Source organism: Leuresthes tenuis, unplaced genomic scaffold, assembly GCF_036924035.1.
Source record: "Leuresthes tenuis unplaced genomic scaffold, fLeuTen1.0.hap1 SCAF_14, whole genome shotgun sequence".
Taxonomy (NCBI): domain Eukaryota; kingdom Metazoa; phylum Chordata; class Actinopteri; order Atheriniformes; family Atherinopsidae; genus Leuresthes; species Leuresthes tenuis.
This window is the reverse complement of record NW_027325368.1, coordinates 2,530,001-2,555,260: the sequence shown is the minus strand read 5'-3', so window position 1 is coordinate 2,555,260 and position 25,260 is coordinate 2,530,001. Positions and strand designations below refer to the sequence as shown.

Below are 25,260 nucleotides of genomic sequence, written 5' to 3'. Positions count from 1 at the left end.
TCTTTATTTCATCTTTATTTTAAGCTCGACTTCCGGCTCGGTCGGAAACAAAGTCGGGACTGTCGCAGTTCCAGTGTGGAGTATTTCCTCCACGGGGGGGGGTGTGTGTTTTAATTAAGAAGCCCTTTCTTCTTCTTGCTCAGTGTGAGTCGCTGTAGCTTTAAGAGCCGGCATCACAGTGTTGCCTCTGGTTTCAGCAGGGAATGTGTCCTGCAAGATGTTCACTGAAGGCTGAAGAGATTTAATTACACTGAGAAGCAATTGAGGACTTGTTGGACTTTTGTTATTCTATGTGGGCTAACAAGATCGCAACTGTCTCAGGAAATGAGGCTGGTGTAGAATCAGAGATGGGATTTGACTCGAAGAGATGCTCCATTTGCAGTGGATTCATTTGTCTCACAGTGAGGTTCGACTTCTATTATCCTTTGGATTTGTTCGGGCTCTGCACAGATGCTTCTTCCTGCTGACGGATGCTCGGTTGATGAGGGCTGATGGCCAGTTTTAATCACCCAGCTCCCAGTTTGTGCTTATTTCTTCCTCCTTTAAGTTAATCAGGGCTTGATTTGGCCCTGATACCGATGGTCAGAAACCTAAAGCTGCTCACCTGCTCCAGCTCTGCTCTTATCGACAGGAGTGTGAATATTTTCCTCCTGTTCAGAGGTCAACCATCAGCTGTATGTTTGCACCTGAGCAGTATGTCCACTTATAGATCGGTTCGACAGCACTAAAGTCGCCCATTTTCTGCTGCTCATCTGGCACCAGGTCACAGTCTGAGCAGAGACCCCAGACCTCCTCCAGCTTTTCCAGGAGGACAACAAGGAGTCAGCTGCGAGATGTGAACTCTGCAGCAGGTCCTGGTTCTGCCCCATGGCCTCCTCCAGGTGGAAAGCAAAGGGTCCTGAACCACTTCCTACTTTTGAGAAAGAGCAGCAGCAACTCCTTGATGTCCGAGTTCCTCATTCTGCTCTAAGAGTGAACCCATCCATCTTTTCAGCCGCTTATATTCTCATTTTATGCTCACTATCCACAGCCAAAGACCATTAGTGAGGGTAGAGGGTCGGCTTCATCCTTCTCACACAGTGTCCGCATCATTACCCACGGTCATGCTCAAGGATATCGGACACTATGAGTGTAGGAACCTGTCGGCAGCCATCACCGTAACAGCAACAAGAAGATGGCAGCAGTCAGCAGCAGTGTGAGAGAAACAGGTGACCTCACGGGAGGAACTGATGGATCACAATCAGCGTTTTCATTAGATGTTGAACCTTCAGACACCTCCACCCTCTGATGAAACCTGACCACCTCCAGTGAGACCTTCACACGTCGATATTAGACCTGTTAAAACATCCGAGCTCACACACACACCCACTCCGGTGAAGCAGCACTTGAGCCGGGTTCTCCGTTAACATCCCAGCATGCAACTGGAGCCGAATCATATCCAATATGGCAGATGAGAGGATAGCAGCCTCGCTATGATGTGGTAGCATGTTTGATGCTGTGAGCACAATGAAAGTAAGTGTGGGGGGGCAGACTGGAACAACCACAGTGCCCCCACTGAGGGTAAGAGTGGAGGTTTGATGTGTGGTAGAGAAGGACCCTTCATGTATGGAGTAGTGCTGGAATATGGTGTTTGGATATTTATTTTATGAGCAAAGGCTCAAATTTACCTTAATATTTTTCATCTAAATGTGACAAAGTAAGAAACTGCGAAGAATAAACCGAGAAACTGGCAGCAAATTGGTTTAATTGAACTTTACAGACAGAAAACAGAAGGAGGGAAGCGTCAGGAGAGATGGAGCGATGTTCCCCAGATCTCCTCCGAATGATTCAGCCGAATAATTCTCCTCTGATAAGACCCCCAGACTCCAACCTTCTGGTCCTTCGGCAGCACTTCCTGTCAGTCCTCATCACAAACTGAGCATCGCAGACGCTCAACACGCTCCGAGCACAGTTTACATCCCAGTTCCTGCTCATTCTGACCCAAATCGCCTCTGAATGCTGATCCATTTCAGATCTGACAACTGAAAAGCCGTCGCCGTGGTAACGAGACCGTAGCTTGTGGATGATTTCCTTAATTCCCGGGGATAACCGTCTCCTCCTGCCTTTAGGTGGCGCTGGTCTTTCCTAACAACGACCCTGCTGCCTTCATGACGGCGTTTTACGGCTGCCTGCTGGCTGAGGTTGTTCCTGTGCCCATAGAGGTGCCGCTAACCAGGAAGGTGAGTGCTCACCACAACTCTTTTTTTGGTCTAAATAACATTTAATTTTGTATTTGTCAGGTTTGTTTCCATGGGTAAAATATAGTGATGGATAGTGATGGGCGAAAGAGGTTTTTAGCTCTTTTTTTGTTCTTGTATATTTAGATAAAAGAGGTAAAGAGATAAAATATAGCAGCTGGTAGCTAACAGGTAGCAGATTCATGCTAAACGAGCTTTGATAGCAAATGTAGACTCAGTTTGATCTGATAAAAGTCCTAAAAATGCTGCTTGTTTGGGAAATTGAACACGAACCATTTTCTCTTTCATAGAACAGCTCAGTTGTTGCTGGGAGGATGTTTCAGGTGTGGTGGGTTTAAGTCTAAAGGTCACAGCGTAGCTTTGCTGCAGCCGCTCACTGCAGTGAGGCCTGCCTGCTCCACACAGAGCTCCGACACATGGGTCTGTCATTTAAAACGGCTTCGTCTGAACATCCCTGCTGACAGGCTCATTCTGGCATGACCTACCTTTTAGAGGCTGGTAATCAAAGGCAAAGGATCAGATGCATAAAAGATGCACACACACAATAAACCACGTGTTAAACCGGCTTTTCCCACACAGAGGCTGGTATTTATAAAGAAATGATGAGCACACCTCACCCATTCTGCACACGTTTTGCTGTTTAAATGCTGCCCTGAGTAGCTTATCAGTTGAAGGAGGGTTCATTCTTTTCTAACTCTGTAACTTCTAATAAAGGAAAGCAACAGCAGAGAGATTGTGAAAGCATTATGAGGTCATTTATTGTGGTTTCAAATGCAATTCATCAAGCGTAGCTGATGGGCAAACGGTGGAAAAGAGTGAGTTATAGCTTTGGTTTCTTATTTCCTTCACGTTAAACATCAGGAGGAAGTTGAGCAGAGGACATGCTGCAGAGTCTGCAGTACAGTGAGGATAATTCTACCTTTGGGGGAATAAAACATCTGAGTCATCAGAAGTCACATTGTGGTGCAGCTCAGCAGACACTGAGCGTTGCCGAGTTGTAATCTGAGCCAAATGTCTCTGAAGAGACATCTCTGCTGCTGCTGCTGCTGTTGCAGCGCCGCTTGAGTCATGCTTTGGGCCGGCTTTCAATTTGCACTGTAATGTCCTCTGGGAGAAATCAGAAGGGCTGACGTGAGTGTGTCAGTTGGCTGTTAAATTCAGTCTTTTTCAAACATGTTTTACTGAAAATAGCCAAAGCAAAGCTTCTATTAAGTCACAAACATTATACATATATACATATATATATATATATGCATGGGGTTGCATCTGCCTGCCTGCTTTAATGCCCTTTGTGCATAAAACTGTGGTTATTTCAAAAGGTTTAAACCCTGCTTTAAAGCTGATACTGTGTGTAACACGAGATGATCGACCCTCTGCCCTCAGACTTCTAACCACCGGATCCTATTTCATCCAATGCAGACGAGAACAAATCATATAGACTGTGATATCTGACTGATGCAGCATGTTAAGCAAAGACTGAAGCAATGACTGAAGGCAGAAAGCAACCAAAGTGTCATATTTCCATCATTTAAGGTTTCCTCGATGCTCTTTCTCGGCTAATTCAAGGCTGCAGAATTAGCTCCACCAGCTGTTTATTTCATTGCACCCTAACCAACAGAGCTGAATAAAATCTCCATTTAATTTACATTTTATTCTGCGGATTTACTGCAAACTTGGTTTAAATTTGCATGCATTTCGGTGGAGATTTGACACTGACAAATCCGTCCATCCCCGTGTAGTTGGAGTAAGGGTCTGATAGCTTCTTCTGACTGTATAACAGCCTGTATGTTGGGCCTGTCTCACATGGCTGCTAAGCTAGCTGGTGCATCTGCAGGTTGCATTTGGATGTGTTTCATCTGTGTTGCTCTCAGCCTACGCAGAGTAAAGGATTTCGAGTGTTTGCTAACAGAAGCTAGGCTTCAGAGATGACCCTTGAATGCCAATTGGCTGAAAATTGGCTTGAGCAGGGAGGGGCTGACAACTGATTTCATGATTTTAAGAGAACAAAGCACCAAAAACTATGAATAGAAACACTTTGACTCCATTTTAAAGCAGATTATTACAGTTTGACAGACAGAAAATAGGATTTCTGCAGCAACAAGGTGATTCCCAAAGAGCTATTAGCTGAAAACTTGGCATATCTCAGCATGGTGTGCAGTGTCCTTAAAACATTTTCATAATTTTAAGAGAACAAAGCACCAAAAACTATGAATAGAAACACTTTGACTCCATTTTAAAGCAGATTATTACAGTTTGAGAGACAAAAAATAGGATTTCTGCAGCAACAAGGTGATTCCCAAAGAGCTATTAGCTGAAAACTTCATATCTTTTCATAATTTTAGGAGAACAAAGCACCAAAAACTATGAATAGAAACACTTTAACTCCATTTTAAAGCAGATTATCCAATTTGACTTTTGTGCTTTCCAAAAAAGAACAAAGCTAAATGACCAACAACTGCACTCTGAGGACCAAGAGCAGCCCACTCTGTGAGACTGAGGAGGCCATTAATGTGGGAAGTTTCCACATATTTTCCACAGCTGTGCTATGGTCTATAGACTCTATCTATAATCTTCTATAGAAGCGATAGTAGAGATGCATTTATTCTCCAAATAAAAGTCCGGTTCAGGGCAGCATGGAAGCAGCAGAGAAGCCGAGGCCTCCCTCTTACCACCAGCTTCCACCAGACCCTTGGAGGTCTGCAGCTGCTCCAGGAGAGCTGGGTGATGGAATCCCTCCAGTATTTAATGGAAGTTCACGGTGAGATAAGAGTAGGAAAGCTTAGCTCTTTCTATTCCACTGACGAGTGATTCAGTGACCGCAGGATTCTGTAAATCAGCCTGGCGGTCGAGCTGAGCGGGGATGCTGCTGGTGTCTCAGAGAGTCTCAAACCAGCTAACTGCGCTCACTTCCTTTAAGCTGCTGCAACAGTTTAGTTCCACAGGAACTCCTGAAGGTTTCCACTTTAGAACGCCATGTTTTCAGCTTGAATTTTGTATTTTATGGGGTTATATTCCAGGAAAGCTGTGGTGGCTCATGTGGATATTGGTGCTGTTTTGACACAAAAGCAGCACAGATTATTAATATTTGAGATTATTCCCAGTGTGCATGTGTGAATCTGCCTGAGAAGTGTTTTACATCAATGTTTTTGTCCTGTTTTAACCCCATGCAGGAAATCCTCAGATGCTCATTTACTTTATTATTATTATTATTATTATTATTATTATTATTATTATTATTATTATTATTATTATTATTATTATTATTATTATTATTATTATTATTATTATTATTATTATTATTGTTGTTGTTGTTGTTGTTGTTGTTGTTGTTGTTATTATTATTATTATTGGTGTTGTTGTGGTTGTTATTGTTATTATTATTATTATTATCATTATTATTGTTGTTATTATTGTTGTTGTTATTATTATTATTATCATTATTGTTATTATTTTAAATCCAGGCTAAAAACCTACTTATTTCAGATGGCTTTTAATACCCAGTAGTATGGTGACACTTTTATATTATCTTATTCAATTTTGCTGTATTTTATTGCGTTTCCTGTTATTTTATTGTTTCGTACTTATTCTTTATCTTTATTTATTATCTGCTGTGAAGCCCTTTGGATTGTTGTAAAGGGCTGTAGAAATAAATGACATTTTACTTAATAAGAATATGATTTAATCCTGTTTCATGTGCAGCAGAACATTTAAACTTTAAGCACATTTATCTGTTACCCTGAGTTCACCAGGAGAGCTTCCTGTGCCAAACCCTGAAGTTCCCGCTTCAGCAGAGGAGTCCAGGAGGCCGGTACCCATCGGTTAGAGTCCAGTTGGGCTGATTTATCACTCCCAGTCTCTCCGTTTGTGTGCAGGACGCCGGCAGTCAGCAGATCGGGTTTCTGTTGGGCAGCTGTGGAGTCACAGTGGCTCTGACGAGCGACGCCTGCCATAAAGGGCTCCCCAAAAGTCCCACAGGAGAGATCCCACAGTTCAAAGGTCAGACACACACGGCCTTTCATTGGGACACACACCAGAGTTCAGTTTAACTGTGACCACGTGCACTCTCTGTGCACAAGGCTTAACCGAGCATCAGGGCTGCTGCCTTTTACCTGGAAAACACCTCCACAGACACATGGCTGCTAGCAGGTGTGTGTGAGATCAGACAGATTCGCACCTCAAAGCTTTAAAACTACCATCAGTTTAACGGGTTCATTCAAACAGAAGTGGCCAGAATACCAGAATAAATGATGCGTTTTACAACACTTCTTACCAGAGATTAACAGCTCTGTTAATAAAGTTAAGACTTTAGGCTGAATATACGCCAGAGTGACCTAATTTGGATGAATAATCTGTAACTGATCATTATAAATCATTATAAAAACAGTTTAACACACGGTACTGTGTAAAAGTCACGATCCACCTCTTATTTCTCCATGTTTTTTCCAAGCAGACAGACTTTCATGTAAGCTTTTAAAATGCTTTTTATCAACAGTTCTCCAGCCTTTCTGAAGGTCTTTCAGAGTTTTTCTTTGGATATTTTCTGCTTTTTCACTCATTTTCACTCCAGTTCTTGTAACTTTTTTCTTTGTTCAGCCACTTAACTCTGAGCTATGAAGCATTCAGGCAGAAAAAAGGCTCCTAACTCAAGGGATGAACCAGTGTTGTGTCGACACAGAACAGACAACTTAGCAAAGAAGCCATTTTAAACTGGATCTTTAGGCACTTTGTCACAAAGACACATCATTTGTTCCCATTTCTTTAGCTGCATCTATGAAAAACAGCAAAGAAAACACAGTTTGACAGACAGAAAATAGGATTTCTGCAGCAACAAGGTGATTCCCAAAGAGCTGTTAGCTGAAAACTTGGCATATCTCAGCATGGTGTGCAGTGTGTCCTTAAAACATTTGAGGAAACTGGACAAGTGGAGGACAAAAGAAGAAGTGTCAGGCCTAAAAAACTATCTCCAGCAGATGAACAGGATCTGAAAGTGATGTCCTTAAGAAAGAGGAAAAAATCCAGCTGTGACCTGACAGGACCTGAGAGATGCATCTGGACCTTCAGCTGATCCATCTACTGTTGGCCCAAGCCTCATCAGAAATGGTCTCCATGGAAGGGTGGCTGTCAAGAAGCCGTTCTTAAGGAAGGGAAACAGGGAGAAAAGGCTGAGCTGTGCCAAATGACACAAGAAGTGGACTGAAAATCAGTGGCAACAGGTCTTATGGAGGGATGAATCCTCCCCAGAGCCCGGACCTCAACATTATTGAAGCAGTGTGGGATCATCTGACAGAGAACGGAACAAAAGGCAGCCCACATCCAAAGAAGAGCTTTGGGATGTCCTTCAAGAAGCCTGGAGAACTATTCCTGAAGACTCCTTAAAGAAATGACAGAAAGCTGGTCTCAGAGGGTTCAGGCTGTGTTGGAGAATAAAGGAGCTCAGACCAGAGATTCACTTTAAAGCTGCTGAGAAATGATAAAAAACTCTGTTTCTGCCTTTTAGACCATATTTATATTTGTTTGCTCGTGTTTCAATAAATGATAAATAAACTTATTCCCTGTTTCTCTGACAGTATATTTAAAAAAACAAGCTTTTTTTCTCTGATGTAAAATGAAAGTGTCATTATTTCAATTTATTTCACGAGCTGAGGAACACATAACTCATCTCTATGTGATCATTGCTCTGTTGGACAAACTGAGCTGTGACAGCATTTCTATCAACATTTATCCCAATACTGAGTTAATATCAACCAGTGAAATGATGGGAAAACAATGCACAAACGTGCTTTTAATAGATATAATACAGAAAGAATATGTCGTGGAATTGGAGGTAATAAGGAGGCAATAAATAATGAAGCACAAATTGTCACAGTTTAAATGTGTCAAATGGTTTCATAAAATCAAATCTCAGCCCTTAAATAGACATTAGAGATGCTGAGGATTCATCAAATTAACCTGAAGGAGAAGAAAGGACAGAGGTCAGAGGTCACAGTTCACAGCCTGGCTCGGCTGCTCCGGTTTCACTGCTTTGCTTTGTAACCAGTGTCTGTCGGCAGGAGGAATAAACCGACGGAGTGATGGACGGCAACATGATGGAGAGATGTAGAGAAGGTGAAGTGATGCTGCGAATCGATAGAAAAACAACTGACCAACAGAGGAGAGGAGGGCCGGCTGGGAGCAGACGTGATAGATGGAGGGCAGAGGGACATTAGGCCAGATTGGAGGCAGTCTCTCGGTGATAAATAACAACTGTTTGCTTTGCAGTAATGGATATATAAATAGCAACATGATGCCACCAGATTCAGGGCCCCTCCCTCAGCGTGGAGCCGAGATCGTGTGCGTTTGTGGCTCATTAAAGGGAAGTGCTCCTCGTATTGATCAGCAGGCTTTAAGCTCATCTAATTCCCATGGCTGATTGGTTCTTCTGTCCCGCTCTCAGCAGCATTAATTCAGTCATTAACAGTCATCGCATTCTCAGGATTATGCGATATCTCAGCACTGAGCAGCATCCTCGGGATATGGAAAAGTAAACCATAATCATTTGTCTTTAACTTGCAGAAAGCTTCTAATTGCTTCCATTTGGCCAAATTCGATGTAAAGATAGAGAAATGTGGCTCATAAGCCTGCAGTTTAGCACATTTTAAGCATGTATGCTGATCTAAAAAAGGACCGGGATGTGTTTTAAAACCAAAATCAGACAAAGTTGGGACATTGTGGAAAATACTAATTAAAGAAAGAAGCGATTCTGGACCAAAGATGATTCAAATGTGTTCAAAAGCAGAGAAAATGATCAAACTCATTGAAATCGTTGTTTCTCAAGAAAGACTGGAAGGAACTGGCACTTTTCCCCCTGAATAGTGCAGAATATCATTGAATTATTTAAGGAATCTGGAGGAATTTCAGTGCACTGTGGACAGGATTACTGTGGAAACTTTATCCAGCACCACAATAGAGAGTTCCATTCACAAGCTTTACTGTGCAGGAAAGAAGCCTGATGTTAACCTCGTCCACTTCTCTGGGCTCGGAGGCGTCTGGGATGGACCGTCACACGGTGGAAACGTGTGCTGTGGTCAGACCCATCAGTATTCCACATCTTTGTTGGAAGAAATGGAGCAAAGAGCAAAAGCAGCATCCAGCCTGCTGTCAGCAACCAGTCCCTGCAGCCAGGCTCTGTGATGGTATGGGGTTGGATCAGGGGGCAAAGCTCATTTCCACTTCTGAAAAGCTCACTGAGATTTTACAGCAACATATGCTGCCTTCAAGGCCACATCTTTTCCTGGGACGTCCCAGCATTGTTCAAGCAGACCATGGAAAACCACATTCTGCCACAGTCCAAAGGCCTGGCTGAGGAAGAAGAGGTACGGGTGCTGGACTGGCTGCCTGCAGTCCTGACCTGTCCCCAGAAGAGAAACAACCACCCCCCCGCACTGCTGCACACCTTAAGACCTGTTTAAGGAGGAATGGGACAAAATAACAGCTGGAACTCTGCATCACCTGGTTTCCTCAGAGTCAGAACGGCTTTAAGTGTTGGCAGAAGGAAACAAAGTGGGAAAAGGTTCACTGACTTTATGGGATGTTGCAGGTCTGAGGTGTAGAAATGATGTTTGTTAACAGATGAAATGAAGCTGAACAGGAAATCTGTTGAGTTCAGACTGTCTGACAGGAAGTAAAAGTGAGAGAAAACATCAAAATAACTGTTTTCTTCATCTACTTTTGCAGAAAACTATCCCAAGTTTTTCCAATTTGTGGCTGTAAAAGTTATTTTAAGCCTTTTAGGAATGTTATAACATGTAAAACTGATCAGTTTAGTCAGTTTATGGGGTTGACAGAATGAGTAAAGGCTGAAAATCAACACATACAACCCCCCCCCCCGCACTGCTGCTACACCTTAAGACCTGTTTGCAGGAAGAAGAGGGTACGGATATCCTGTCCTGCAGCAGAGGATGTTGGGGGCTATGACGATGACCCTGATGACCCCAATAGGCCCTGTTTGGATGAAAAGTGGGATAAAAACATCTCTAATTGCTTTGCTACCGTCTTTCTTAATTGTGGTTGTAACTTCACTGCCATCCTGGAAGTGTTCTCACCCTTTAACCTCCATCCAAACATCGCTGAGTCTGGTCCAGACCCACTGCATCATGAGCCAAAACTCCTCAGAACACACCTCTCTGACCATTTCTCCTTCATAATCCTGGTAACAGCGGCTGTTCTTGTGTCCTTGTCCATCCAGGCTGGCCGAAGGTGCTGTGGTTCGTCACCGAGTCCAAACACCTCTCCAAACCCCCCCGAGACTGGTTCCCTCAGATCAAGGAGGCCAACCAGGACACCGCCTACATCGAGGTGAGTCCAGCAGAACGTTTCCGCCCATGTGGCTTCAGTCGGGAAATCGATGAGGACGTTTCACCGCTTCATCCTGATTGATTCGATTTCTAACTAATGTCCTTTTTAGCAGCCGGGCAGTGAGGTGAAATGTCTCCTTGATTGCATCCTGGACTGAAAAAGGCTGAAAAGAGCCTCTTGTTTTTGACTGAAACAGCAAATAAATTGACTAAACACACGTAAATAAAGAGAAAATCCTTGTTTTTACAGAGATAGCATGACTCAGCGTTAATGGCAGCCTATGGCAGGGGTTTGGCAGATTGTTCAGGCTGAGGAGGCCTTAATTTGGAAAGTTAAATGTAAAAATAACTAAATAGTTATATAAAAAAGTAACTAAATACTAAAGTATTTCATTAAATGTAAAAATAAGCAGAATCTACATCTTATAAGTGTAAACTGGAGAAACTGCTTTTTACTGACTAAACACACGCAAATAAAGAGAAAATCCTTTTTTTTACAGAGATAACATGACTCAGCGTTAATGGCAGCCTATGGCAGGGGTTTGACAGATTGTTCAGGCTCAGGAGGCCTTAATTTGGAAAGTAAATGTAAAAATAAGCAGAATCTACATCTTATAAGTGTAAACTGGAGAAACAGCTTAAAATCCTTTTTTTACAGAGATAACATGACTCAGCGTTAATGGCAGCCTATGGCAGGGGTTTGACAGATTGTTCAGGCTGAGGAGGCCTTAATTTGCAAAGATTCATGTGGATTACTGTCGCTCAGCAGCATTCGGAGCGCTAACGTCTTTCTATTTCATTTAATAATGTTGTGACAGCGTCTAAAGATGAGATTGTGTTTACATCTGAATGATGAATACTCGCCGTTTGAGGAGCGGAGGACGCGAAGCGCAGGAATTCATGCTGCATCTCTTGTGTGTCTCAGTATAAGACGTGTAAGGACGGCAGCGTCCTCGGGGTGACGGTGATGAGGATCGCCCTGCTCACACACTGCCAGGCCCTCACACAGTCCTGCTCTTACACAGAAGGTAACACTGGCTTTGTCCTCGAATGGCTGTCACCGGAGCAGAAAACTGCCTCTAACAGCGTGTTTCTTACTCTGTTTCTTTCTCCAGCTGAGACCATAGTGAATGTTTTAGACTTCAAGAAGGATGTAGGACTGTGGCACGCTGTCCTGACTGTAAGAAAAACACACATCCACCTCACTGCCCTTTAAATTGGTTGGTTAGCATTTGGAGAATGATAAATAAAGTATTTAGTTAAGCAGAATCTACATCTTATTCGTTTAAACTGGAGAATCTACTAAAGGTATTAAAAGTGGAAGAACTGGATGCAGAAAAAGTTGCATAATGTTATACAACAAACTGTTATACTCTGCTGCATAGATTCATATGATTATTATCTTATTATTCTCATTTATTTTATGCAAATGACTTTAAATCTGATAAAAATCAGCAAAAATAATCCTAAAAGTCAAAGGTAAACCATAAGAAGATGGAAACAAAATGGTGTTTTAATGTATTCAACCAGCTTTTTTTGTTTTTATTTCATGTATTCTCTCTTGATTTTACCTTGGAAACAGCGTGGAAGGAATGTTTGACCCAAAACTGGTTTGCAAAAGAGAATAAATTCGCCCCGAGAAATTGTTTACAAGCCAAAGTTAAAGGGTTTTATGTTACTGTGCCAGGACAGAGGCCTCCATCCAGCTGCCTGTTTTAATACAAAGCTGGATTTGTTGCTGTTTAAAATCAGAGGTTTGGAAAACCTGACAGTAAATTGGCAATGCGGCACCTTCCCACAGGGTTGTGCTGGATTAGAACAACTAGAAAATAACATTTTATTTATTTTTTTGTCATAAAATGTGAGAAAATGATGATGTTTTCCACTTCTCTGCCTGAATAGAGCAGAATATAATTTACTCTCCCACCTTAATACCTATTTACTATTTATCAATAACTGTTTAATATATTTATTTAGTTGTTGCTTGGCTCAGGGTCACCTTTCTCTCTCCTGAAAGATGATTAAACAGATTTTATCAGTTAAAGTGGAAAAATGGAGGCCATATCGGGCCATAATGGGCCGTAATGGGCCATACTGGGCCATAGTGAGCCATAATGGGCCATACTGGGCCATACTGGGCCATACTGGGCCATAGTGAGCCATACTGAGCCATAATGGGCCATAGTGAGACATACTGGGCCATAGTGAGCCATAATGGGCCATACTGGGCCATAGTGAGCCATACTGGGCCATAGTGAGCCATACTGGGCCATAGTGAGCCATAATGGGCCATAGTGAGACATAATGGGCCATAGTGAGACATACTGGGCCATAGTGAGCCATAGTGAGCCATACTGGGCCATACTGGGCCATAGTGAGCCATAATGGGCCATAATGAGCCATACTGGGCCAGACTGGGCCATAATGGGCCATACTGGGCCATACTGGGCCATACTGGGCCATACCGTAGTATTTTGTTTAGGGTTCAGGGTGTAGGACCTTCAGTAGGAAGCCGCCTGATGTGCAGCACATCTGTTTAAAAGCACCCGAGTTTCTGTCTGTTTCTACTTGTTCCTGGTTGTCCTGAAACGTCTCTTTAACCTCTGACCTCTCTCTGTCCCTCTCTTTAACCTCTGACCTCTCTCTGTCCCTCACTTTAACCTCTGACCTCTCTCTGTCCCTCAGAGTGTGATGAACATGATGCATGTCATCAGTATTCCCTACGCCCTCATGAAGGTGAACCCTCTGTCCTGGATCCAGAAGGTCTACCAGTACAAAGGTATAGAAAACGGACCCGTCTAACGCCTGTTTTACCCCGTTTGTTCCATGTAAACGCATCAGACCGAGCCCCTCTTTAAAATAAGATAAAATAAAGTGTATTTATCAATTCTTCAGTCCATCCAAACTCATAAAATGCTAATATCACAGCTCACCTTTCTCTCTGTAGGTTTGGAAGTTACAGCTTCTCAGAGTTAAGTCTGGAATCGAACTCTCGGCTTATAGTTTATATCATTTAACTGCATTATTCTGTAGGAAATGGGTCAGTTTCTACTTTCTTCCACAATATCCAGCTGAAAATTTAGAAAGTAGAATGTGGAGGAACGGTGGAACAACAGGCAAAAGGACGAGTAAACCACTGATTTCATGTGTTTGACCTCTGACCTCCTCCTGCTGTGGGTTCTTCCTGCTGCAGCAGAACCGTAACCTCTTTAAATGCTGTACTTATCTGATGTTTTGTCTGTAGCTAAGGTGGCCTGTGTGAAGTCGCGGGACATGCACTGGGCCCTGGTTGCCCATCGGGACCAGAGGGACATCAACCTGAGCTCCCTCTGCATGCTGGTGGTGGCCGACGGTGCGAATCCATGTAAGAAAAGCCTCTATGAGCCGGAGCCACGAATTACAGCAACGTAGGCTTTGATTTGGGAGTCCAGCTGCCTGTTTTAATACAAAGCTCGATTTGTTGCTGTTTTAAATCAGAGGTTTGGAAAACCTGACAGTAAATTGGCAATGTGGCACCTTCCCACAGGGTTGTGCTTTATGCAAATTACTTTAAATCTGCTAAAAATTAGCAAAAATAATCCCAAAAGTCGAAGGCGGTAAACGTTCACCATAAGAAGATGGGAAAAAAATGGTGTTTTAATGTATTCAACCAGCTTTTTGTGTTTTTATTTCATGTATTCTCTCTTGATTTTACCTTGGAAACAGCGTGGAAGGAATGTTTGACCCAAAACTGGGTTGCAAAAGAGAATAAATTCGCCCAGAAATTGTATACAAGCCAAAGTTAAAGGGTTTTATGTTACTGTGCCAGGACAGAGGCCTCCATCCAGCTGCCTGTTTTAATACAAAGCTCGATTTGTTGCTGTTTTAAATCAGAGGTTTGGAAAACCTGACAGTAAATTGGCAATGTGGCACCTTCCCACAGGGTTGTGCTTTATGCAAATTACTTTAAATCTGCTAAAAATCAGCAAAAATAATCCCAAAAGTCGAAGGCGGTAAACGTTCACCATAAGAAGATGGAAAAAAAATGGTGTTTTAATGTATTCAACCAGCTTTTTTTGTTTTTATTTCATGTATTCTCTCTTGATTTTACCTTGGAAACAGCGTGGAAGGAATGTTTGACCCAAAACTGGTTTGCAAAAGAGAATAAATTCGCCCAGAAATTGTTTACAAGCCAAAGTTAAAGGGTTTTATGTTACTGTGCCAGGACAGAGGCCTCCATCCAGCTGCCTGTTTTAATACAAAGCTGGATTTGTTGCTGTTTAAAATCAGAGGTTTGGAAAACCTGACAGTAAATTGGCAATGTGGCACCTTCCTACAGGGTTGTGCTTTATGCAAATTACTTAAAATCTGCTAAAAATCAGCAAAAATAATCCCAAAAGTCGAAGGTAAACGTTCACCATAAGAAGATGGAAAAAAAATGGTGTTTTAATGTATTCAACCAGCTTTTTTTGTTTTTATTTCATGTATTCTCTCTTGATTTTACCTTGGAAACAGCGTGGAAGGAATGTTTGACCCAAAACTGGGTTGCAAAAGAGAATAAATTCGCCCAGAAATTGTTTACAAGCCAAAGTTAAAGGGTTTTATGTTACTGTGCCAGGACAGAGGCCTCCATCCAGCTGCCTGTTTTAATACAAAGCTCGATTTGTTGCTGTTTTAAATCAGAGGTTTGGAAAACTTGACAGTAAATTGGCAATGTGGCACCTTCCCACAGGGTTGTGCTTTATGCAAATTACTTTAAATCTGCTAAAAATCAGCAAAAATAATCCCAAAAGTCGAAGGTGGTAAACGTTCACCATAAGAAGATGGAAAAAAAATGGTGTTTTAATGTATTCAACCAGCTTTTTTTGTTTTTATTTCATGTATTCACTCTTGATTTTACCTTGTAAACAGCGTGGAAGGAATGTTTGACCCAAAACTGGGTTGCAAAAGAGAATAAATTCGCCCAGAAATTGTATATAAACCAAAGTTAAAGGGTTTTATGTTAATGTGCCAGGACAGAGGCCTCCATCCAGCTGCCTGTTTTAATACAAAGCTGGATTTGTTGCTGTTTAAAATCAGAGGTTTGGAAAACTTGACAGTAAATTGGCAATGCAGCACCTTCCCACAGGGTTGTGCTTTATGCAAATTGCTTTAAATCTGCTAAAAATTAGCAAAAATAATCCTAAAAGTCGAAGGCGGTAAACGTTCACCATAAGAAGATGGAAACAAAAATGGTGTTTTAATGTATTCAACCAGCTTTTTGTGTTTTTATTTCATGTATTCACTCTTGATTTTACCATGTAAACAGCGTGGAAGGAATGTTTGACCCAAAACTGGGTTGCAAAAGAGAATAAATTCGCCCAGAAATTGTATACAAGCCAAAGTTAAAGGGTTTTATGTTACTGTGCCAGGACAGAGGCCTCCATCCAGCTGCCTGTTTTAATACAAAGCTGGATTTGTTGCTGCTTAAAATCAGAGGTTTGGAAAACCTGACAGTAAATTGGCAATGTGGCACCTTCCCACAGGGTTGTGCTGGATTAGAACAACTAGAAAATAACATTTTATTTATTTTTTTGTCATAAAATGTGAGAAAATGATGGTGTTTTCCACTTCTCTGCCTGAATAGAGCAGAATATAATTTACTCTCCCACCTCAATACCTATTTACTATTTATCAATAACTGTTTAATATATTTATTTAGTTGTTGCTTAGCTCAGGGTCACCTTTCTCTCTCCTGAAAGACGATTAAACAGATTTTATGAGTTAAAGTGGACATGCTGAATCTGAGGCTTTGCTCTCGTCATGGAAGCTTGAAAACCTCCATGTTGACATGCTGCAGCTGCACAACTTCACACTCTGAGGGTGTGAGCTGCACTTTAAGGGCTTAACTAACGGCTAACTGAATGTGTTTAGCTAACTGAACGTGTTTAGCTAACGGAACGTGTTTAGCTAACTGAACGTGTTTAGCTAACTGAACGTGTTTAGCTAACTGAACGTGTTTAGCTAACTGAACGTGTTTAGCTAACTGAATGTGTTTAGCTAATTGATTGTGTTTAGCTAATTGAACGTGTTTAGCTAACTGAACGTGTTTAGCTAACTGAACGTGTTTAGCTAACTGAACGTGTTTAGCTAACGGAACGTGTTTAGCTAACGGAACGTGTTTAGCTAACTGAACGTGTTTAGCTAACTGAACGTGTTTAGCTAACTGAACGTGTTTAGCTAACGGAACGTGTTTAGCTAACTGAACGTGTTTAGCTAACTGAACGTGTTTAGCTAACTGAACGTGTTTAGCTAACTGAACGTGTTTAGCTAACTGAACGTGATTAGCTAACTGAACGTGTTTATTTTGGATCACGTCATCAAACTGGCTCCTTCTCAGAGTTTCAGGCTCAGAATAACACAACAGGGTCTTTCTCATCGAGACAAACAGCTTTTTATGCTCAGGGAATGGTGGAATTGTTGCACTTTGTCGTGTTTTAACTCAGTGATGCCGTAAAGGACCACCTGCTGTTTGTAATCCTTGTGTTTTTACATAAATATATATCTAAATATATCTAAATATATAAGTCTGTGACATGTTGAGTTTGTGTTTTATAGCTTAAGGTATAAATGATTCAGTCTCTGACATGAGAGACAGCACACGACAGAATAAACTGAATGTTTTTCTATGTTTCTTAGGGTCAATTTCGTCCTGCGACGCCTTCCTCAACGTCTTTCAGACAAAAGGTTTGAAGCCAGAGGTCATCTGTCCGTGTGCCAGCTCCCCTGAGGCTCTGACTGTGGCCATACGGAGGTACACCCCCACATACACACCTGTGGACTTAGTTTAAAAAACTTCAGCTGGTTAGTGATACAGTGAGACCTTTACAGCCCTGTTCAGGTCTGCCTCTGCCAAGAATCAAGCTTTAAAGCTAAATCACTTGTGTTTTTATACGTAGCTTTAAAGTCTATGGCTGAAGATTTCTGTCGAATTAGGCGATGAAAGTGAGTAGAATTTAGTTTTCTGTTCCTGAGAATTACTCTCCGAAGCGCTCAACGGGGCGTGGTGTCCACAGAATAAACAGGGAAGGCCGGTGTGGGCAGAGCCGGTCAGCACAGTTAAGAGCTTAAACGTGGGAATTTAACATTTTAAGGAGCTTTTTTTTAAGGGGAATCATAACTGACAGACTGGGACCGTTTATTTAAACATCTATTTCCCTTTTCTGCGATATCGCATGAAACAAATCTGATCTCTGGCATCAATCAAAGAGATTTTTAAAGTTACTCGAACCGCCGTCTCCCAGCCGCTTAAAGCCCTGACTTTGAAAGTTAAATTTACAACCTTTCCACCTCTTTCATCATCTTCTCTGGGTCTGAACTCGCCATCACGCTCCACAGCTGACATTAAGGTGCCGGATGTGACACGATTAAGCTGTGAGTGTTTATGCATTTAGCGACTTACAGGTAGGCATTTAGGGTAGGGGGGTCTTGCCTAAGGACCCCTACTGGAGGTAATACCTTTCATGCAGGGGATCTGAACCCAGGTCACCCACATGGAAGGTGGGAATCATACCACTACACTATCCAGTCCCCATGTGTGCAGGAAATGTGCACAAATGTCTGTTCACCCTCCCAGAAAGCTGTGAGATTTCTGTTTGCGAGCTCGATCTGTTCCCATCTCTGAGCGGTGGCGTTCTCCCTCCTGCAGGCCGTTGGAGGAGGGCAGCACCCCTCCAGGTCGTGGCGTGCTGTCCATGCAGGGTCTGAGCCACGGCGTGATCCGGGTGGATTCGGAGGAGAAGCTGTCGGTCCTCACGCTGCAGGACGTTGGTTCTGTCATGCCCGGAGGTACAACCTGTCCACAGCTCATTAAGATGCTCTGAGGAAGGGTTTGAAAGGAAATGTCTTCTGAGGGTGGCGGCCGCCGTCTTTCTGTCTGCAGGTTTGATGTGCGTGGTGAGGCTCGAAGGCGTTCCTCTGCTCTGTAAAACCGACGAGATCGGAGAGTTGTGCGTTTGTACTGTTGCCACGGGAACCTCCTATTACGGCCTGGCAGGCATGACCAAGAACACTTTTGAGGTGGGGGAGCGCGAACGCCTCCGTTCGTCACGTCCTCGCTCAGATTTCTGCGTTTCACTCACACGCTTCCGCCTCCACTCTCAGGTCTTCCCTCTGTCCGACAACGGGACGCCCATCGGCGAGTTTCCCTTCACCAGGTCCGGCCTGCTGGGATTCATCGGACCCGGAGGGCTGATCTTCGTCGCTGGGAAGATGGACGGCCTGATGGTGGTTGGCGGGCGCCGTCATAATGCGGATGATATTGTTGCCACGGCGCTGGCTGTGGAGCCCATGAAGTTTGTCTACAGGGGAAGGTAAGTGTTAGGCTGCAGTGAGAAGACTCCAGGAGTAAAAGTCTGTTATTTACTGTGTTTTCGCACCATCATGTGAACATTTAAGTTCAACAGCACTGCGGTAAGTCGTCCCATCAAAGCTTTTGCTGCTCGGTCTTATTCTTCAGCTTCATTTATTCTCTTTGGACTCTGCAGCCTTCGGTGCAGCTGGAGTTCAAGCTGAGGCTGACAGCGGGTCTGCATGTGTGTGTTCTGCAGGATCGCTGTGTTTTCCATCACCGTGCTGCACGATGAGAGGATTGTGGTTGTAGCCGAGCAGCGGCCAGACTCCACGGAGGAGGACAGCTTCCAGTGGATGAGCAGAGTTCTGCAGGTACTCGTTCATGTGCTGAACATTCAGATCCACCCCTCATTCCTTTCTATTTTCTTCCAAGTGCCCCAACGTTCTTGTAATCTTTTAAAGTGGTCTGTAGCAGTAGTGCTTCAGGCTCTCTGAGGGTTTTCTTTAGCTGCATCTATGAAAAACAGCAAAGAAAACACAGTTTGACAGACAGAAAATAGGATTTCTGCAGCAACAAGGTGATTCCCAAAGAGCTATTAGCTGAAAACTTGATCTAAAATGTTCTTGTTTTTCTTTCTGTTAGCATGAAGTTCATGTTGAGCAGATAAAAAAGCAGAAAAAAGGCTCCTAACTCAAGGGATGAACCAGTGTTGTGTCGACACAGAACAGACAACTTAGCAAAGAAGCCGTTTTAAACTGGATCTTTAGGCACTTTGTCACAAAGACACATCATTTGTTCCCATTTCTTTAGCTGCATCTATGAAAAACAGCAAAGAAAACACAGTTTGACAGACAGAAAATAGGATTTCTGCAGCAACAAGGTGATTCCCAAAGAGCTATTAGCTGAAAACTTGGCATATCTCAGCATGGTGTGCAGTGTGTCCTTAAAACATTTGAGGAAACTGGACAAGTGGAGGACAAAAGAAGAAGTGTCAGGCCTAAAAAACTATCTCCAGCAGATGAACAGGATCTGAAAGTGATGTCCTTAAGAAAGAGGAAAAAATCCAGCTGTGACCTGACAGGACCTGAGAGATGCATCTGGACCTTCAGCTGATCCATCTACTGTTGGCCCAAGCCTCATCAGAAATGGTCTCCATGGAAGGGTGGCTGTCAAGAAGCCGTTCTTAAGGAAGGGAAACAGGGAGAAAAGGCTGAGCTGTGCCAAATGACACAAGAAGTGGACTGAAAATCAGTGGCAACAGGTCTTATGGAGGGATGAATCCTCCCCAGAGCCCGGACCTCAACATTATTGAAGCAGTGTGGGATCATCTGACAGAGAACGGAACAAATATCATCCCTTAGTGGGAGGTTTTAAATGATGTACAGGATATGTTCGGGGTTTAGTGAGACCTAATATCATCCGGACTGATCCTTTAATACAAACCAACTGAAGGCACATTTTAACAGAGCGTTTTATAGAGCAACAAAACAGATGTGACACACTTATTCACCTCGTCACTCATGCAGCTCCAGATGTGTCGAGGCTGATGTGGCGACTGTGGGGAAACTATATAAATGCTTAATTTCTTATTATTCCTTTTCCATCGCAGACAGTGATGTTTCCCAAACCTTAAATGTTATCATAAAAAGTGACAAATGGAAGAAAAACACCATTCAGGTGTCAAATATTGGTCATTTTAACACTGCAGTGATCAGAGAGCAGCTGTGCTGTGGCTGAAGTTGCTGGAAGTGACTTGATTCCATATTTCCAGGCAATAGACAGTATCCACCAGGTGGGGGTGTACTGCCTGGCTCTGGTGCCGTCCAACACTCTGCCAAAGACTCCTCTGGGTGGCATCCACCTGTCTGAGACCAAGCAGCTCTTCCTGGAGGGGGCGCTGCACCCCTGCAACGTGCTCATGTGCCCTCACACCTGCGTCACCAACCTGCCCAAACCCCGGCAGAAGCAGCCAGGTACGTTTCTGTTTCTGTTTCTGTATTTATCAGAAGCTTTTATCCAAAGCCACTTACAAATGAAGATATAACAGCTTTATAAAAAGCTAACAATAAGCTCCATAGAAGGAACCCAGGAGTCCGACTCTGTCAGAGGGGACAGAGTAGAGATAGGGTGCAGGCATAGAAGGAAGTGCAGAAAGACTTTATTATTCACCTTTTAGCTGTTATTTGGTTCATTTCAGTGCAGATGTTGTCACAAAGGCGCATCATCAACCACATCATTGTGAAATGTTGGTTGACAAATCCATTTTTAGACAAAATGTGACCTTTTCTTGTAGAATTTTGGCTAATTTTCGGGTCCTACTTGCACCGAGGATTTTCTTTTGGGTGCCAGGATTCTCAATATTGACCTTAAAGTCAGAGTAAAACTGAGATAACTGCAGAAAATGTGTTATGAACTATTCGGTCAAGCATAGAGTTTCTGTTTCTGTATTTATCAGACGCTTTTATCCAAAGCGACTTACAAATGAAGATATAACAGCTTTATAAAAGCTAACAATAAGCTACATAGAAGGAACCCAGGAGTCCAGCAGTTAGCTGTACGTTAGCAGTTAGCTGTAAGTTAGCAGTTAGCTGTAAGTTAGCAGTTAGCTGTAAGTTAGCAGTTAGCTGTAGGTTAGTAGTTAGCTCTAGGTTAGCAGTTTATGTTTATGTTTTTAGCAGACGCTTTTATCCAAAGTGACTTACAAATGAAGATATAACAGCTTTATAAAAAGCTAACAATAAGCTACATAGAAGGAACCCAGGAGTCCGACTCTGTCAGAGGGGACAGAGTAGAGATAGGGTGCAGGCATAGAAGGAAGTGCAGAAAGATAAAGTGCAGAGATAGAGGGGGGAGGGAAGTACAAGGTAAGTGCTGGGATAGGAGATGCTCTCTGAAGAGCTGGGTTTTCAGGAGCTTCTTGAAGATAGACAGGGACGCCCCTGTTCTGGTAGCGCTCGGTAGGTCATTCCACCATCGTGGGACGACACATGAACAGAGTTTGGATTGTCTTAGGCGTGGTGTAGGAGCTGCTAGACGACAATCCTGGGACCAACGGAGGGACCCAGTTGGGACAGAAGCCTTTGCAAGAGCATTCAAGTAGATGGAGCCGTTCCATTAAGCTCTTTGTAGGCTACGTGCCGCACCACACCAGGCAGGCCGGGGAAATGTGTGGGTGGTTGGTCCAGAATAAGGTTTCTAAAGGTTTTCATTCAACATGTCAGAGGACTTTATGAACCACACTTATTGGCGTACAACACACAGCTGAACACAGATCAGGAGTAACTTCCTCTGCCAGTCGGTGTTTAAATGGCATCAGTTTCTGTCCCTTCAGGGAAAACAATCCAGTGAACAGCAGCAAATACTAAAACAGGCTAATCACAGAAAAGTTTAATAATCTGGGGCGCCACAGTTATTTCAAACAGGATGAATACATAAAGTCTTTGATCTGGACCCCCCTCCTTGCCTCTCCATCATGTTGCCCTTCCATGTTACTACGGTAACCCAGAAGGGACACATCATGGGCTGAAGAGGAGTCCTTCCATGGCCACCGTAGTTTGGGGGAGTTTCTTCACCCGTTTGAAAGCCTTTTGCTTTAGGCTCTGTTTGTTTGGGCTCTAAAGAGCAGCAACACGACAGTTTCTCCCCCCTTAAGAGTCTTTCTCAAAGGTGATAGAGAGGATTTAATCTGATAAACAGACCTGAGTTTGGTTCAGAGACGACAGAACAAACAGAATCTAAAGAGGTGGGGTTTTATCCACCCTGACAGTTGATGCTGTTTCACATGAAGTGGGGTTTGCTTTGAGTGCTGGAGCTGAATCCTGCATCCTTCCTCCCCAGAGATCGGTCCTGCGTCTGTGATGGTCGGGAATCTGGTGTCGGGGAAGAGGATCGCTCAGGCCAGCGGCAGGGATCTCGGTCAGATCGAAGACAATGACCAGGCAAGGAAGGTGTGTGTGAGCGGGGGGGCTGTTGGTTTTCTGCACCATCATCAGCGTCACACACACCTCATTTTGTGTTTCACCCATCATGGCTTCTTCACTCGGATCACTGCTGGTTCATCACAGATATTCATTCATTTGGAAGGGACTGCATTTCCCTTTGAGTGTATCTCTGCATCTTTGCATCTTTGCAGCTTTGCATCTCTGCATCTCTGCAGCTCTGCATCTTTGCAGCTTTACAGCTCTGCAGCTTTGCAGCTTTACAGCTCTGCAGCTTTGCATCTCTGCAGCTTTGCAGCTTTACATCTTTGCATCTCTGCATCTCTGCAGCTCTGCATCTTTGCAGCTCTGCAGCTTTGCATCTCTGCAGCTTTGCATCTTTGCAGCTCTGCATCTCTGCAGCTTTGCAACTTTACAGCTCTGCAGCTTTGCATCTTTGCATCTCTGCATCTCTGCAGCTCTGCATCTTTGCAGCTCTGCAGCTTTGCATCTCTGCAGCTTTGCATCTTTGCAGCTCTGCATCTCTGCAGCTTTGCAACTTTACAGCTCTGCAGCTTTGCATCTTTGCAGCTTTGCATCTCTGTAGCTCTGCATCTTTGCAGCTCTGCATCTTTGCAGCTTTACAGCTCTGCAGCTCTGCAGCTTTGCATCTCTGCAGCTTTGCAGCTTTACAGCTCTGCAGCTCTGCATCTTTGCAGCTTTGCAGCTCTGCATCTTTGTAGCTCTGCAGCTCTGCATCTTTGTAGCTCTGCATCTTTGCATCTCTGTAGCTCTGCATCTTTGCAGCTCTGCATCTTTGCAGCTTTACAGCTCTGCAGCTCTGCATCTTTGCAGCTCTGCAGCTCTGCATCTTTGCAGCTCTGCAGCTCTGCATCTTTGCAGCTCTGCATCTCTGCATCTCTGCAGCTCTGCATCTCTGCATCTCTGCAGCCATACAAGCCACAGTATGTGTCTTCAGATCGCCCTTTAATCGTAACGAGAGCTGCACCCGTCGTTGAATTCTTTATTAAACCCAGAAAGGTGAATTATTCTGCAGCATAAACAATCAATAAAAGTTATTCGCACCTTACAGAAAGTGTGTGAACCAAGAACTGTAACACTTTAAGAGTTTTGTTCTTTCTTTAGTCAGATTTCTGCCGTAAAAGTCTTTCCTCTTCATTTACCACGATGAAGATGATGAAGACGAGTCAAAACAAAAGTCCTACATTTAAAATGCTTTAAATGCTGTTCATTAAAACAAAAAGAGACACTAAAATGTTCTTTAGATGCTTCGGCATGAAAGGCAGAAGAAGCCGTAGAAGTGGAGTTAGCTCAAGAAATGGATGAAAAAGAGCTTCTCAGAGTGGAATAAAGGAAGGAGGGCATGAAGTGGAGCGTGTTGCTGACAGAAGTGACTTCTCTCATCTTTCATGTTGAAAATGTCATCATCCTGCGGGTCTGTAGACCCTGATGAGAGGAGACAGGCCCCAGAATAACACCCCCCCCACCGCAGAAGCATTCATTCAGACGTCAACAAACACATTTCTGCCCAAAACCAGCAGGTTGGAGCCTTTCTCACCCCTTATTTCATCTCTAAGGCTACATTTTAACCCACTTTTAACAGGAACCTGTTAATTACAGAAGAATAAGCGGTTCATTTAAAGATAAGCATGTTTCAAATGATGGTTCCCATCCTGCTGAAGTCATTACAGTAACAAGCAGTTCATGAATATCCTCCACAAGCTGCTCCTAATTCCCTGCTAATTGGTCCAAATTAGCAGCTAATCATTCCTTATTGTTAGTTTATTAGTAAAACTTTTCTTTTAAAGTAAAAAGTACAGAAACTACCAGCTGGTGCAGAGTCCTTCAGACATAAACACAGATGTTAGACACATGTTCCATGTGCATCAGGCGGATATTTAGATCAACCGACTAAAGCGGCTCGTTGTTACAGTTTAAACTGGTTCAAACTGGTATTTTTGGCCATTTCTTCGTGTTTTTCTTTGAGAGAAAGTCTTGCAGGTCCATAAATACGGAGACGTCTCCTTCTCCAGGCATTTCTGCTGCGAGCTGCCGACCAGTAAAACGTTTTCAGACCCGTTCAGGATCATTACCAGCTTTAAAGTTCAATGATTTCTGATAAACCGACTCTGTTCTAATGCAGTTCAACTTTGGTGCGAAACTCATTTGCTTGTTTTGGATGAAGATGTTTTAGCGGTGAAACCTTTTCATGAGATGGTTATAAAACAGCTGCAGAAATGACTCAAAAAGCTGCTGAATAATTCTTTACTTTCTGTTCATTTCTGCTGAGTCATGCTCGTCTTTTCACTCCTTCACCCCCATCCCTCCATCCCTCCATCCATCCATCCATCCATCCATCCATCCATCCATCCATCCATCCATCATCCATCCATCCATCCCTCCATCCATCCATCCCTCCATCCATCCATCCATCCATCCAT

The 25,260-nt window shown here is 43.2% G+C and overlaps 2 protein-coding genes across 5 annotated transcripts in view; both read left to right on the top strand.

Annotated features, from left to right (window-relative positions):
- The window catches only part of larp4b (La ribonucleoprotein 4B), a 347,997-nt gene that overhangs the window by 226,014 nt on the left and 96,723 nt on the right, over window positions 1-25,260 (top strand). The gene's annotated exons all lie outside the window — the stretch shown is intronic.
- The window catches only part of dip2ca (disco-interacting protein 2 homolog Ca), a 237,009-nt gene that overhangs the window by 173,447 nt on the left and 38,302 nt on the right, over window positions 1-25,260 (top strand). For 2 of the 4 annotated variants that reach the window (XM_072363342.1, XM_072363340.1), the window contains exons 10-23: window positions 2,109-2,219; window positions 6,110-6,233; window positions 10,462-10,571; window positions 11,496-11,598; window positions 11,686-11,750; window positions 13,256-13,349; window positions 13,815-13,934; window positions 17,228-17,342; window positions 18,237-18,376; window positions 18,471-18,607; window positions 18,692-18,900; window positions 19,138-19,252; window positions 20,653-20,854; window positions 22,719-22,819. In XM_072363342.1, coding sequence (XP_072219443.1) covers window positions 2,109-2,219; window positions 6,110-6,233; window positions 10,462-10,571; window positions 11,496-11,598; window positions 11,686-11,750; window positions 13,256-13,349; window positions 13,815-13,934; window positions 17,228-17,342; window positions 18,237-18,376; window positions 18,471-18,607; window positions 18,692-18,900; window positions 19,138-19,252; window positions 20,653-20,854; window positions 22,719-22,819 — 1,746 coding nt within the window. Of the gene's footprint in view, window positions 1-2,108; window positions 2,220-6,109; window positions 6,234-10,461; window positions 10,572-11,495; window positions 11,599-11,685; window positions 11,751-13,255; window positions 13,350-13,814; window positions 13,935-17,227; window positions 17,343-18,236; window positions 18,377-18,470; window positions 18,608-18,691; window positions 18,901-19,137; window positions 19,253-20,652; window positions 20,855-22,718; window positions 22,829-25,260 lie in introns of all 4 variants that reach the window. The other 2 variants (XM_072363341.1, XM_072363339.1) reach the window with 1 other exon arrangement.